Here is a 16,896-nt window from a genome sequence, read left to right as displayed (position 1 = left end):
TCCTCTGACCTGCCTGCCTCTGCACAGCATTTCATAGCAGTGGAGGGGTCTGACGCCCTTAATTGGCCAAGTAAACTTCTCAAACAACATGAGTAGGATGCTTATGGGTGTCTTACCCAGCTCCCCCCCACCCCATATTATGGTGAATAGTTCATGGGTGGGCAGGAGGGAGTTGGATTGACCTCCCAACATATCCCTTTGTTGAAAGCCTGGCATGGAGCCATAAAATCCAGTCTTATGACCCAGAACTGTTCAACCAGTTGATCAAACGTTTCAATGTTTACAGTTGTTAAAGAAATTTATTCTATTTGAGGCAGGTAAAGAAGGCAGAAAGGAGAAACAATATTTAAAAAAGATACAGTTCTCCAAAAGCAAAATTTTACTTCCCATGTAAAGCAAAACTCATTCCCTTTTCCCATAATTATGGAAAACATGTTATACTGTCCTGTTTTCTACTTACTCAGCACGAACTAAGAATTCTTTTTAAAACCCTTTAAATGAGTCAGTTTGTGGATGCAGCACTTTCTACTCAGGCAGAAAGACTGACAGAGCCACATAATTAAAGGAATTGTATACCAGGATGTTTGCAATATGTATTTAAAAAGTATTTGAGATACATTATTCACCACATTTTTCCCTAATTTCCAAAGATTATAAATGTAAACATGCCTCCATGTTCCAGTTTCTCTCAGTCGCTCATGTTATCGGGTTTATAGCGCACATCAACTGAGTGAGTGTTGCATGAGAGCAAGAATTACGTGAAGATGTCACATCACGAAGCTCCATTCAGCTGCTCACTACCAAACAGAGTCAATTTATAACTGCGTTTAATATTGCAGATAAACATGCAAAAGCTAAGTATACGTTACATTATTCTAATTCTTATATATTCTAGATTTAATATTTTTCCAAAAGTTTTACTTCAAAGAGATCAGACACAAATCATGCATTTCCTTCTATGATTATTTCAACTCAAATTAAAAATCAAAAAAGAACCATAATCTTAAAAACTTTCTTAACAGTGTAGGAAATACACTTGGGTACAAAAGATCCCAGCACTTAAATTATTTACAATTTGAAGAAAAGCAAAATAAATGTATCAAAGACAAATAAACAGAATACAAAGGAAAATGTACACCAAGAAGAAATCGCTGATTTGAATGTAGGCAAAATTAAGAGCTCGGAAGTGAGAAGTAGGGCAGAAAGATGGTGACTTAATGAGGTTTAATTAAGCTGTCTACTAAAGGGACAGCTGTCACCAAGATCTCTACACTCAAGCCAAACAGCTCAATCGCAGCTTAAAACTACTGAGTGGGGAATCAGAAATTCCCCACTAGGAAGCCCAATGTTCAGGAGCAAACAAGACTCAGTAGGAGAGTACAAAAAACATTTCATGAAATCTGACAACACTTAGGATGGTGCTATCTATTTATTGGACTTCATTTTTATACCTGGGAGTTTGGCAGTGGTGGACTGTCGCAGATCTGCATCATGTATTGAAAAGATGTTGAACGCTAAAATAGCACAACAGTGTTGACACTAGTACCTTAAAAGTTATAATCTGTAATATTCCTGCAAGGAAACAAAAACTTTGTGATGCAGATCAGTGCCATACCAAAACTATTGCAGACAATTTGAATTTGTAGGCCCAATTTGGAGGCCCAATTGTTAATTTGTATTATTTAGCTGTTTGTACAAATGGAATAACATAAGTTTTCTGATATCATTCAATGGGGATGTAATGGAAGTAGAATTAGAACTATATAGTTTATAAAGAAGTGAGATTATAACAAATATGAAGAACATTTCTATATCGCCTCCCCAAACAGGCAGGCTATGGCAGATGGTGGAATTTGAATTCAACAAAATATCTGGAATTAAGAGTCTGGTGACGACCATGAATCCATTGTTGATTGTCAGAAAAACTCAACTGGTTCACTAATGTTTTTTAGGGAAGGAAACTGCCATCCTTACCTGGTCAGCCTGGATGTGACTCCAGACTCACAGCAATTAGGGATGGGTAATAGATGCTGCCTAGCCAGCGATTCCCTCATCCTGTTAATGAATTTAAAAAGTACTAGTTGTGCTGTTTGAAGTGACTACTGTTGCACTGACTCTTGAAAATCCAAGTGGTAAAAAATAAATATTAAATTCAGAGGCTCATTTCAACTCAAGTAACATTGAGTGCGTAGCCAATGTGTATTTATTATCATCCAACATACATAAAGAACAGCTACTTCACATTATAAGTATGATGCTATGTGAAGAACTTTAGAACATCACAGAAATAGATACAATATGGAGCTAGTGCATGACTCTCGCATTGTAGCTTGGACCACCAATGTGGCTTCTTCATTTCAATGTCTATCCATGTGGTCTCTTTGAATGATAAATCAATGTCTCTTACAGACTTCCAACCACTCTTGTCACTTTAAAAACATGTTCCATGTATTCACTATACACAGCTTGCTTTGTAAGGTACTGTACCACCAGATTAGTCAGTCTCATTGATATTGTTTTAAACATGTGACCAATTTTAATATACCGTGAAAATTAATGAGGTTAGATGGACTGTAATCAAGCCATTTAACAAGCAATATTCCACCTTAATTGACAATTCACCTCTGTCTAGAGAGAAAGCATGAAGGATATTGCAAGCTACTCCCAGTGTTGGGATGGGCTTAGCCAGACTTTTCTGAAGCTACTACATATTAAACTGTAGCCCACATTGCACAAACCCCTATAAAGGTTCCATGCTTAGTATTTTTTTTGTAAATGAGCATGTTTAGAACCATGGGTGGGAATGGCACAATTTTGAAAATAAAGGAGATGCCATTTAGGACCAAGATGAGGAGAATTATTTTTCATTTAGAGTTTTGTAAATCAGAGGGGTGTGGAAGTTCCATCTTTGAACATGTTTAAAAGTAGAGATTAATAGATTTCAGATTACCAATGATATAAACGATTATGGGGATAGCAAGGGTAAAGAAATTGAATTGTTCAGTTAGCTATGATTGTATTAAATGGCAAGCAGCTTGACAGGCTGCACGGCCCACTCTCGTTCCTGTATTCCTTTCCTTCAAGTGTGCACATTCCTTCCGTTTTTCCATTTGCCCAACAGAGGCTTGTTAATGGGAATTGGAATTTTAACCTTTGTTCTAAAGGTCCCATTGCTAAGATCCCAGAATATAAGGAGGCAAAAATCAGTGCTCGCCCTAAAGACTGGGATAAATTCAGAATCCAGCAAAGGAGAACTAAAAAAATAAAGAGGGAGAGAATGAACTATGAGAGTAAACTAGTGCAGAATATAAAAACTGACAATAAGATTTGATTTGATTTAATGTAGTCACATGTACCTAAGTTCAGTGAAAAGTTTTGTTTTTGCAAGCTGTACAGGTAGGGTTGGAAGAGAGCATTATGGGGGTGGGAAGTGTCTTTGATGAATTTGGCAGTCTTTCCGTGGCAATGAGAAATGTAAATTGAGTCCATGGATGGGAGGATGGCTTCCGTGATGGTCTGATTTGTGCACACAAGTTTCTGGAATTTCTAACAGTCCTGGGTACAGCGGTTAACATCACAGGCCATTATGTACCCAAACAGTGTGCTTTCAATAGTGCATCTGTAAAAGTTGGTGGGGGTCCTTCTGGACATGCTGAATTTCCTAAGCTGCCTGAGGAAGAAGAGGTGCTCTTGTGCCTACTCGACTGACCAATGTATTTGGAAGGTCCAGGACAGACTGTTGGTTATTATCACTCCTAGGAACTTGACGCTCTCAACTTCACCTCAGCTCCTTTGATGTAGATAAAAAGCTTCTTCAAATATATAAAAAGGAGAAGCAAGATCAAAGTGAACATAGGCCCCTGACAAAATGAATCTAGGGAGCTAGTTATGGGGATCAAAGAAATGGCAGAGGAGTGAAAAAGATACTTTGCATCAGTTGTTACGGTGGAAGGTACTTCAAACATCCCATTAATACAAGGGGAGGAATTAAGTACCATCACCATCACTAAAGAAGTAATATTAGACAAATTAATGGGGCTAAAGGCAAATAAGATGCCTTGCTTTAATGACTCGCATCCCAGGATCCTAAAAGCGACAAAGAGAATGGATACATTGGTTATAATTTTCCAAAATCCTTGGATTCTGGAGAAGTACCACAGTATTCAAAACTGTAAATGTGCCATCCCAGTTAAGAAAAAGGGAGGGAGGCAGAACTAGAGGGTAACTATGGGCTGATTAGCCTAACATTTATTGTTGGAAAAGTATTGGAATCAATTATTAAGGAAGTAATAGCAGAACATTTAGAAAATCATATTCTAATCAAGCAGAGTCAGCATGGTTTTATGAAAGGGAAATTGTGTCTGTCTGATTAATTATAGTTTTTAAGGAAGTCTCAACCAGAGTGGATAGAGGGGAATCAGCAGATGTTGTTGTATTTGGACTTCCAGAAGGCACTCAACAAGGTAGCACACAAAAGGTCAAGTTATAATAGCCCATGGTGCTGGAGATAATACATTAGCATGGACATAGAATTGGCTTATGTGAAGTTAATGGGCAGAAAACAGCAAATGAGGACAACGGGTTCTTTTTCAGGTTGGCAACTTGTACCCAGTGGGGTTCCAAACGAATCAGAGCCAAAACTGTAACTGTTTACAATATATATTAATGGTTTTGAAAAATGAGGTGAATGCAATGTAGTCAAATTTGCAGACAACCCAAAACTAGGTTGAAAGGCAATTTGCAAGATGGATACAAACAGTTTACAGAGAGATATTGATAAGTAAGCGAGTGGGCAGAAAGCCGGCAAATGGAGTATAAAGTGGGAATATTCAAAGTTGTTCCTTTTGGAAGGGAGAATAAAACAACAGAGTATTATTTAAATGGAGAAGATCTGCAGAAGGCTGTAACAAAAGGGATTTGGGGTACTTGTGCACAAAACACAAAAAGCTGGCATATTTATCTTAGCAGCAGATAATCAGGAAAGCTAATGAAATTTGGTCCTTATTTCAAAGACCATTGAAGTGTAAGAAAGGGAAGTCTTACCGCAATTGTACAAGATGCTGGTCAGACAATATCTGGAGTACTGTGAGCAGTTTTAAGGAAAGATATTATTCCATTGGAGGATGTACAGAGAAGGTTCATTCGGGTAATCCATGGTATGGAGGGTTTGTCTTGTGAACAAAGGCTAAAAAGATTGGGATCCTCCTCTTTGGAATTTAGAAGGGTGAGAGGTGATCTCGTTGAAACGTATCGGGTTCTTGAGGGGCTTAACAGGGTAATGGCGAAGAGGATGTTTTCCCTCATAGCAGAATCTAGGACCAAGGGGCAAAATCTCAGAACTAAAGGGACCACAATTTAAGACTGAGATGAAGAGGAATTTCTTCTATCATGGGGTTGTGAATCTTTAGAACTCCTTGGGTTATGGGGAAAGGGCAGGAAAGTGGACATGAGGAATGTCAGATCGACCATGATCCTTTTGAATGGTGGAGCAGGTTCATAGGGCTAAATGGCCTACTCCTGCTTCTATTTGTTATGGCCTCAGTGTGGGACCTGAGTAAAAAGGACATCAGCTTTCTGGGAACAAGACACTATTGTACAGTACTTGCTGCATTGATGCTGTGAGTACTTCTATGGCTTTCCACACGTTGAATCTTACCTCGTTTTTAAATAGTTTGCAATAGGCCTCACATATATCATCTTAAGTTTTTCATCTCATGTCTCTTTCTCTCTTTTACACCCCACCTCACCCAGATATTGTAGCATGTAGTTTTTAGATTGTGAGGCAATCCCTCGTGTGCAGTTGTATTCACAGGAGATTTGATCAGCTTTAAACAGCAGTCTTAGAAACTTGTGAATGGAGACCTATTGTAGGAGATTAGGTTTGGACAATTATTGAGTGAACTGCAGGTTAATTCTGGCAAATCACATTCAACCTCAACACTTCTTGAGAAGACTTTTGCATTCCATTTGTCAGAATTGGGCTCAAAGCAATTTTCAAAAAAAAAAAGAATAAACAGCAACAGTTTCAATTTCCAAATTTTATTCTGTGAAATTTTTCAAATGGAGAAAATAAAACAAAATACAGAACTTGGCATCAAAAAATAGAAAATTCTGATTCTTGCTTATTTTGGGATACACAATCAAAAGTGGTATCAAGGCTGTCAAGAGTTAAGTGCAGATTTGGAGCACACTGGTTAAAGTATTTTATCATGTTTCTTCATCCAGACTACTTAACTGGTGAGATTTTCACAGGAAAAGAACAACCTTCACTTCTAGGCATTCCTGAGCTCTTCTGATAGAGGAGGAAAGATGACATGTAAATGAGTACTACTGCATTTGCTGTGAGAACATCCTATCAGACCTTTCAGTTCTGGTGACTGGAATCCCAGAATGACTTCACCATGGAGACAAGTTAAAGAAATATAGATGCATTCAGGGGGTCAGTTAATCCCTCAAATGCTGCAAAGCCAAAATGTTCATAGAGGGAATTCATTTTAAAACTAAATAAAATGTATGATCTTTGTATCTGTTTCTTTCTTGATTCAGCAGTTCTGTTAGAACAGCAGTAACTTGGTTCACAATACAAAGACTGCATGTTACGATTTCTAGGTTGGCACTGATTCAAATGAATCAGTCTGTTAATACCATAAGTAAACATGAATGCAAATAAGTACTACATCTGATTAAATTGAAACCCTATATCTGAAGGCCATTGAAGTTGTTCAGAATACCATGAAATACTTTTTGATACCAGTTTCATTTACGGCATTGTAAGAGAAAGATGTTTACTCTAGTAGTGAATTAGTAAGCCTGACATTAGTACTGCTTAAAGCTAATACCAACGGAAAAGAAGCTGAGGATGCTAGGAATTGTAACTATGAACTAAAAGTGCTGGAAATACTCAGCCGGTCAGGCAGCATCCATGCAAGCCTGGCTTGCTGCTACGAAGGCTCAGTTGTCTGCCATCATAACTGCAGTGCTAGTGGTTAAAGGGGCTTTCGAGGTCACACAGCAGGCCAACCATCTTTCTTTCAACAGTTTACTCAGATGGCTGAGGCGCTGTGCTAGGATATTGGCATGATGTGGAGATGCAGGTATTGGACTGGGGTGAATAAGATCAGAAATCACACTGCACCAGGTTATAGTCCAACAGGTTTATTTGAAAACAAAAGCTTTCAGAGCTTAGCCTATTTGTCATGGCAATGGCACCAGGCAGCACATCTTCTGATCTCTCTCAGCCTGACAGCATTTGTGCTCCATATCAGCAATGCCTTTTTTGTGCTCCAATCAGTCAATCAGCCAACTCAGGTTGCTTACACCAAGGCTGAGATGGATCAGTCTAAAGCTGTTCAAATCCAAAGCATCTTTTAGGCATATTGAAAAGCCCCTTTCAGCCTCTCCTTTGAAAATTGTAGCCTTCAATCAGTCATATTGCAGATACCAGAGTAGCATTGCAGGAGCACAAAAACAAGCAGAGGCACTCACAAGACCAACAGCAAGGGGATGCAGTAGTGTGTTTAATTGAGAGTTCTCCAGAGTTTTAAGTGTTTTGTTGGATAATGTTAGTAGGGAATGTTTGCTTTGTGATGAACTTTATTTCATAATTGAGACCAAGAGAACACTGGAGAGAGGGTCAGGGTTGTGGAAATGCCAAACAATGGCAATCTAGGGTTTTATTCATAAAACGTCAGAGGTATATATGTGCTCACAAGCAGCCTGGCTAGAATGTGGATGTGCCAACTATCTCGTTCCTTCCTCTGCCTCTTCCTCCTGAGGTCTTTGTTGAACCTGTGGTGGCAAGGGCTGTTTCCTAATGGTGAGACAGCTGAGTGGAAGCTGTCAAGTGTACAACTCCTCGTAAAAGTACAAATAAGACAATTGCTTTGTGACAATCCCAGGTGGGTATAGCCTCCTACAAAGAGTATTTGAACCCCTGCCCTCTCTACAGAGCTCCTTTTCTTCTTTGCCTCATTTTTTTTTATCTGGTACTACTGCTGTTGATCTCAGAACTTGCAGTAGCAGCCAAGACCTTCCCCAAAACTTTTGAGAATTCCTGCAAACACCCAAAAGCTCAGCAAATGTCCATAGAAAGTAATAGACAACTATTCAGAGAGTTGGATGATGCTCCCTTTAAACAATGCTGGTGATATGTCATTTACTCTGCTGAATACTTGTTTAGTTGTTTAAGAACATATCTAGAGCAGAGAGGCCAAGAGTGGCAGGTCAAATGCCAAATCATTAAATGCTGAATGATGTCACAATTTGTCCACTTCTGCATACTTCTTGTGCATGCTACCACCCTCACTGAAGTAGTGACTGAGTAGGAGACACAGCAGAAGTGTGCAAGAAGTCACACAACTGACATTTTTCTGCTAAATCAACACCTGCCACATCACAATTACCAATGCTATGGTGCCCATGTTTGTGGTGTTGATGGTAAAAATGCCACAACCTACCTGTCAATATAGTTACTGGCTTTGGTGACTGTGCTGTATAACGGTCCTATCTATCTCTTTCCATAAATCATGCTAAGAGATCAGATTTTAAAATAAGTTCCAAAGCAGTTTTGATGGAGATTCTAATTGCTAAGACCTAGAAAGAGAATGGTAGACAGACAAATTAACTAAAGTGTCTTCAATCCATTTTTGTATAAAGAGGGTCAATAAGCCTAACTATGTAAACAAATAGACACCTCCCCCCACCAAGAGAAAAACGGGAAGGCAATCTAGAAGGGAAATTAGGATAAAAGATGAGGGGAACAGATTAAATGTGAAAGTCATCTGGATTGAGAGGAGTGTTTGGGATTGAGGGGAAGTAAATGGAAGGCTAACAGTGATAAAACTGCAGCAAGGATTACACAGTTGAAATCCAAAAAGCAAAAGCTAAGAGTAATAATAGAGCTGAGAGGGTGACTGGAAGTGGAGTAGGTGTGTAAAATAAGTAGATGAAGCACACATTAGCAGGGAGGGAGTCATGAGTTAAGGGTTAAGGTGGGAAAAAGAGATCTAAAGTCAGCAGTTTGTCACAGCTTGCAACCCATCACATCCAACCCGAGGGTATTTGACAATGAGAATTTGGAAATGAAGGCATTGGCTGACGAGGAGCCAAGTTGACCAGTGGTCACAGAGTTGATGGGTGGAACTGGGTTTGGTGAAAGTTAATCGAAAGGCAGTAACATGTTAGAAGGCCTCAAGTTTGTAGTGGATGGAAGATGGGAAGCCAGCCAGGAAAGCACTGGAATAATTGAGTTTAGGAAACAAATGAACTGAGGCAGGGCAGAAGATGAGCGATGTAATGGACATGGAAATACATGAATATGGTGATGAAGTAGATTTCGCATTAGAAGTTCCTCTGACAGTGATCGAGATGATAAACTGTGATTGGTCAGCTTCAGCCTCAGATTATAATTGGAGACTGGGTCAGAGTCAGCAGTGAGAGAACTGATTTTGGGCCGGATCGAAAATGTCCTTTACTATTCAGTTTGTAATCATATTTGTTATTTCTTTTTTGTTTTAGTCCGAACTTGGCAAAGGAAAACGAAGTGGTAACCCCCTACCAGGACCTACTCATGTGTATGGGACAATTGAGAGAGTCTATGATGGCGGAGTTCCTGCAGGTAATAAGACACAGTTAACTGTTTTTGTCTGTTATACTACAAGAGACTACTTTTTAAAATTACAGTAGAAATCAGCATATTTAATCTGAGAATTTAAATTTCTGCAAATAGAATGTTCTTTCTTCACAGTATGACGTACAGTACTAAAATTTCAGAAAACTGAAATTCACTTGAATGTAATTTCACTTCAACATGTCAACTTTAGTCCCTAGGAATTAACAGCTTCTTCTTGGCCATTCTTTCATCCTGGGCTGGATTTGTCTCGATAATATGTGTCTGAAGCTCTTGTACATTTCCAAGAACATTAAATGCATGGTTGCTACATTGGACAAACACTGTTCTTACCTGAGAAGAAGCTCTCAAAAGCTTCTCATCTATGACAAAGTTTTATAAAGTAGTTACAGAACAAGAATGGGTCTCTGGGTTTATGCTCCTTACAAGCCTTCTAATCTTTATCTAGCACAATGAACATGTCCTTCTATTCATTTCTCCTATGTGTTTTATTTGACTCTGTAAAATTTAAATTGTCTGTAGATTTGTGGAAATCTGAGTCATAACTAATCCCAGTCAAAAAAAGTTCTGAACAGAAATCCTGGTTGATTGAATATTCAAGTGGCAGACTGTTGCTTTAAAGAAGACATCTGCACTCAACCTTTTCCACAGTTATTTGTTCCAGGGATTATCTGGAGGGCTAGGTGGCATTCCTCATTTAGTCACCTATGGATTCATAAGGTATATCACCTATGTCATGTATTATTGAGCTGGACAATATATCAAGTTCACAATCAACTAGGTCATTCAAGCCAACAGGACAGTTAGCTCAGGGATGTGGGTTAGAATTCCCCAATGTCGTGTCTTAAGCCCAACTATCTTCAGTTGCTTCATCTGTGACCTTGCTTCCAATATAAAGATCTGTAACTTGGGTGTTCACTGATGACTGCATCATGTTTAGCACTGCCAGATACTGGAGCAGTCCGTCATTTGGACATCATTCAGGCTTGGGCAGAGAGGTGACCAGTAACATATGTATTATAAGTGCCTGGCAATGTCTGTCTCCAACAAGAGAGAATCTAAACATCTCCCCTTGACATTTAATGGCTTATCATTTCTGAATTATTGACTCTCAACATCCCGGGTTACTGTTGATCAGAAACTAAATAGCAGCAGTTGTGTAAACACTTGGTACAAGAGCAGGACAAAGGCACCTTCTGACTCTGTCATGCCTGCCCAGCATCTGCAAGGAATAAGTTGGGAGCAGGAAGGAATACTGTCCACTTGCCTGGCTGAATGCTGCTCCAACAATACCCAAGTGCAATGATAGCATCCGGAACAAAGCAGCCTGGTTGATTGATACCGCCATCAACCACCTTCCACACGATTCATGGTGGTAAAGTGTGTACCATCAACAAAATGCACTGCAAAAAATCACCAAGTTAACTTTGGTAGCATCTTCTAAACTCGCAATTTCTGCTACCTAAAATGACAAGAATAGCAGATGGATGAAAATGCCGCAAATTGCATGTGTACCTCCAAGTAACACACTGACATGGAATGTATTGTTGTTCCTTCACTGTCACTCAAAATCTTGATATTCCCTTCCCCTCAGTACTATGGGTGTACCATTCTCCTCCCACCCCCAAACCACGGACTGCAGTGGTTCAAGAAATTCACCAACATCTTTTCAACATTAATAGGAATGAGCAACAAATGCTACCCTGACCATTGACACCCACATTCTGTGAATGAATAAATGAATATACAATAACTGTTACCATTGACTACAAGGGCCACCATTGAGTCAGTCGACCAGTGGCCTTTTGAAGCTGAGGTTTAGAGACCATGATAAGTCTGGGTGGGTGAGGGGGAGAAAGACACTTAGAAAGCAAATGAAGCTGACAGTACGGGGCCCAACACACAGGACAGTGAGATACATGATTTCACCACTCTGTCATCAGCTGATATTTCACGTTGTTCAGCTCAAGGGAGCTAAAGACCTAAGCAGCTGTCTCCCAGAGGCAACCTTCCCGACTTTTCATTAGAGCCACTATATTGCCAAGGCCCACTGTCAACCCAGATGCTCATGAGATGCTCACCATTACAGAACATCCATGCATTTATTTCCACATCCAATCACTGTCAACTGGTGCACAACAGTAAGTACAGAAGTCTTACACATTGACTATCAAGACTTTTAACTTCGGTAAAATATTGATGGCCTTTGTGCTTAATGACAAAAATTACCCAATATGATCCCAAATATCAGTCCATTCATTAATGTACTCACTTATGGTAACAGGCACCTGGGGTTATTATGTGATCTGCATTATTTTTTGTACCTTTCTTTTCCAATGCATGAAATAGCCATGGCTTGCTCCCCCTTGGTTCATAAATCCTAAATGGCCCTTCGCATTTAGGTCTGTTAGCATCTGTGTGGGTGCTGCCTCAGAAATCTGACATTTAGAGTTGGTGTCATATTTTTTAAAAAAGAGGGCTAACAATCTGTTTTCAGCAGTCAAAAAGTTTTGTCCGAGCCTCCATTGCCATCAGCCTGCTCCTTCTCAGTCTTCTCAATCAATGAGATTGTCTCTCATTATAGCCTGGAATGGTTTAGCTCCTGGAGATATGTGGTTGCCTCATCTTGTTAATGCAACACTGCATTGCTGTCATGACCATGTAATAGTGTGTGCCCCTAGCAGCTACTCATTGCTATGTTCCATGTACCTCTCCATGGGGGTTACCATTCTCTCTGTGGACAGACACAATGTACAACCATGCCAGAGAAATGATACCACCTGTGCTGTAGATACGGGAGACGATGGCATTGTGGTATTGTCACTGACGACTAATCCAGAGACACAGGTAATGTGCTCACACTCTGAGTTTGAATCTCACCAGGGCAAATGGTGAAATTTGAAATCAATAAAAATCTAGAATTAAAAGTCCAATGATGACCATGAAACCATTAAAAAAAAATCATCTGGTTCAATTTAAGGAAGGAAAAACTGCCTGTTTGATGGCCTAGCAAGCTACTCAGTTGTATCAACTACTAAAACATCTCAAAAAATGAAATGACACCAGTTGGACCACCTGTCATTGGAAGTAACAAAGGCAAACACTGAACTGGACCAAATGGACTGCAGGATTCAATAAGGCAGCATCTTCTCAAGGGCAACTAGAGATGGGTAGTGAATGCTGACCCAGCCAGCTATGCCCACTCGTCACAAATGAATACAAACAAACCTTGCAGGCCACGGCATCTAGAACCAAGATAATCAATTCTTCAAAGCCTGGGATTGTGTTCACCAGATTATGTCACCCATTTTTCATGTGCAAAGAATCCACCATTGTGAATATAGTTGAGCTGGTGAAGGGGAAGCAGAGTCGTCAGTTGGTGGTGACTTCTGTGAGCTTTTCATTGGACCCTTGTCTGTTCCTCATTTAATGCTGTACATACTGGAAAGATATGAATTAAATAAAACAGCTACTCCTTCAACCAGGCTGTCAAGGCTGTCCAGTTGGGTTAAAGGTGTATGCAAGTGTTACACACTGGAATTATGGGCTCAGCTAATGCTTTACAGCACTGCTTCCACATCAACCTCACCTTCAGCAACAAGTTACCCTTCCACGTTGTATCTGATGTCCATGGCTGCCACCTCCTCCTTCATCAGTGCACCCTGGCAATTAAAGTCCCTCCACCTCCTAGGTGCTGACAGCTCCTGGCATTCTGAATGCATTTCTGCAGACAGATAAATACAGTGTCACTTATGGTCAATCTATATTGGTCATCCTGAAGCAATGTAACATAGTGTTGCTGGGATGCACGGTAGTGCTGCTGTTCAGGCATCTCAATGCAGTATTCACCCATGCAATTCAGATGCACCTGCATTGGAAAGTTCAGTGTGAACCTAGGTGCCTAGTGTGGCTCTTGTACTTGCTTATACCTGGCCTGTGCTGTTCACTCTGTCTGTCACCTCCAGCCACATTTCCTATATGCTGAAAACAGGACCCCTCTGTTTTTCTTATTTCCTGCAGAAATGCATCTGGGGAGGCATTGCTGAATCATGGAACAACCCTTGTCTACGTGGAAACCATTTTTCAACTCCCTGTGTTCTGTTGGCCCCTGCCTTTTGTTTTAATCTCTGCATAAGAAGAAGCATAATGCAATATGGAGTAAATATGGCGATTTAGAATCAAATAAAATATAGAAAGAAAGTGGATTAAGAAGAGGGAAAGCTAAAGAGAATAGATTAAGCAAGGATTAAAATTAATAGAATATTGTATCAGCAGTAAACAATTTAACACAATACAAAGTGTTAATAACAGAATTCAAAAGGCATTACTCCAAAGTATGCAAGTATGTTTACTCTACAACAGACCTAACAGAACATGATTTATTACCTTTGAGGTAAATAAAACAGTGAAGCCTGTACACTGAATGTAGAATACTAATAAAAGGAATGAAACTAATCCTGTCAGTGCATGGTCAGAAAAAAGCTATGTATTAGATTGATGCTCAATCCAAATTATCATTTGTTTTTCTTTTCCACTGTATCTCTCAGCTATTGGTCACTGGCATACAATGAAACCCAAAAAACAGGAAACTCTGCACAAACTCAGACGTGACTTTGCAGCATTGAATAAAGCAGCCATTAAAGCAGGATTGGTTACTCCACGAGAGATCTACCAGTTTAGGGCAACACATGACATTGGAATTTTGGGGAAAGAGGTAGAAAAAAAAGAAGGCATGCTCCCTGAAATAACTTTTGGAATGCCAGTACGGTAAGAATATGTTTCTTCCCTTATCGTCTTTCTCAGGAGATGGCAAAATCAGATTTAATTTTGAGTGAAGGTCAAGGTGATGGTAGGGCGTCTAACTGTACTTAGTGCCCAATGCCACTAATAGAAGACCCCATTGATTTTGTTGATTTGGTCTAAACAAAATCAATGAGCAATGAGAGTGCCTGTAGGTAACTTGTTGGGTGGGGATAGGGATAGCAAATTTGGTACTGCTTCATGGAGCTGAACTGAAGAGTTTTAAGGAATGTGAGGGTAGCGGGGAGCAGTATGGATGAATATGGAGTAACTGGCTATTAACTGAAATGAAATTTGATATACAAAAAGTTACTGATGTACTTTCCATGTAATTTCTGTTGACCTATTTAATGACTCCAAGTTTGGCCACATTCTGTTTCCTTGGCTATTCAATGAGATCATGGTTAATCTGATCATAGAATCATGGAATCCCTACAATGTGGAAACAGGTTATGCAGTTCCCATTGTCACTGATACAATTTCATTCCCTTTCAGTTCACTTTCTCGCTTTTTTTCCCCATAATCCTTGATTCCCTTATTGAGTAAAAATCTTAGCCTTGAATATACCAAATGACCCAGCCTCTGCAGCAAAGAATTCCATAGATTTAGCACCCATATGAGAGAAGAAATTTTTCCTCATCTTGTTTTATATTGGTGATCCATTATTCTGAGATTATGTTCCTCTGGTCCTGGACAATTCCACAAGGGAAAGCAATCTTTCTGCATCTACCCTGTCAAATCCCCTGAGAATCTAAGATGTTTCAAACTAGTTGCTACTTATTCTTCTAAATTCAACCAGTGTAATTATCTGATTTTTTTTCCTTTCCTTTTTGAATAAAGTTGTTACATTGGCAGTATTCTAATCTTTTGGGATGTTTCTAGAGTCTAAGGATCCTCGGAAGATTATTACAAATTCATCCACTATCTTCATAGCTACTTCTCATAATATCTTAAGAGGCATCCCTTCGGGTCTAGGAGACATAGGTCCTAAGGCCCATTATTTGCCCTAGTACCTGTTTGCCACTGGTAGTTGTATATATTTCCTTAACCCTTCTTGATTCTTGAATATTTAGATTTTTTTGAATGTTTTTAGAGTCTTCTATCATGAAGACTGATACAAAACATATATTCAACTCCTTTGCTATTTCCTGGTTGAGCATACCTTAATAAAAGACGAAAGAACTGTGAATGATATAAATCAGGAACAAAACCAAAGTTGCTGGAAAAGCTCAGGAAGTCTGGCAGCATCTGTGAAGAAAAAATTAGAGTTAACATTTCGGGTCCAGTGACCCTTCCTCAGAACTGAACAGGCCGGAAACTCTGATTTTTCTTCACAGATGCTGCCATACCTGAGCTTTTCCAACAATTTTGTTTTTGTTGTTGAGGGTATCTTAGTTGTGAGCAAAATGTATCAATGCTGATACATTGGTTGGCACACATTGGTTATTGGGGCATTGGAGACATTTCTTTACTGTGGGAGAAACAGTATTGTGTTCCTGCATTCACATTTCCATATGAATAGTGTTGTACTTGCCATGCTGTGCAACAGGCTGACTTGCCCTTCTGAATATTGTATAGGAGATTGTCTGAGATTAATCCCAGCAGGGATAATCAAAATGTTAAAGGTGAACTCAATGCCATGTTAGAACTCTGCCAGCCAACACTCTAAGGTTGGATCCAAATTTGGACAGTAATGACCTCACCTGTTAGGACCCTCATACAGATATATAATGTCAGAGCAGGAATAAGTCACTTAGTCTTCCAGCCTGCTCCAACATTCAGCAAGTTCTGGCTGATCTGATAGTAAGCTTAACTCAACATTCCCACCCACACCCAATAAACTTTCACCCCTTGCTTACCAGGTATTATCCACCTGCCAGCCACAACACCCACTCTTGCAGGCCCCATAGAATTTCTCCCTGTATATTCTAGCTCTAGTGATTTTCTTTCATAGCAAGAAACCATGTTCATTAACAAAATAGGTACTTGTCCCATGTCATAAAGACAAACCAACCTGCTCCTTCCAATTTTTATACTTTAAGTTCTGGTGACTTTGCTCACTCTACTAGCTCAATCTCATCCAAACAGATCTATATTTCTCTACCCTTAGAAGTACCAGGGAGGAATCCTTGAGCCATGTAAAGCAATTGAACTATTTCAGTTCTTTTTGATAAACATCAGGGAATTAAATAAAAACAAAAATAATTGCTACATGTGTATAGTACATAGGCCACAATAGAGAAAAAAGATGCAAAACATTGAAATGGATCATGTAACAACAACATTCCCTGGTTCCCGTTTTTATTTCATGAGCCTCATTCTGTAAGGAGCCTCTAATCACTTTGGCTTCCCACCTCCTTTTCAGATATCTAAAGAAGCTCTTGTTGTTCGTCTTGATATTACTTACAGGTTTATACTCAAAGTTTATTTTCTCTCTCTTTTTATTTTTGGTCATCTCTTATTAATTT

The 16,896-nt window shown here is 39.5% G+C and overlaps 1 protein-coding gene across 1 annotated transcript in view; it reads left to right on the top strand.

Moving 5' to 3' along the window:
• Positions 1-16,896, top strand: part of cfap77 (cilia and flagella associated protein 77) — a 184,877-nt gene that overhangs the window by 82,331 nt on the left and 85,650 nt on the right. The window contains exons 3-4 of the mRNA XM_048559140.2: positions 9,517-9,616; positions 14,176-14,395. Coding sequence (XP_048415097.1) covers positions 9,517-9,616; positions 14,176-14,395 — 320 coding nt within the window. The remainder of the gene's footprint in view (positions 1-9,516; positions 9,617-14,175; positions 14,396-16,896) is intronic.

Source organism: Stegostoma tigrinum, chromosome 29 (assembly GCF_030684315.1).
Source record: "Stegostoma tigrinum isolate sSteTig4 chromosome 29, sSteTig4.hap1, whole genome shotgun sequence".
Taxonomy (NCBI): domain Eukaryota; kingdom Metazoa; phylum Chordata; class Chondrichthyes; order Orectolobiformes; family Stegostomatidae; genus Stegostoma; species Stegostoma tigrinum.
This window is presented reverse-complemented; position numbering and strand designations above follow the sequence as displayed.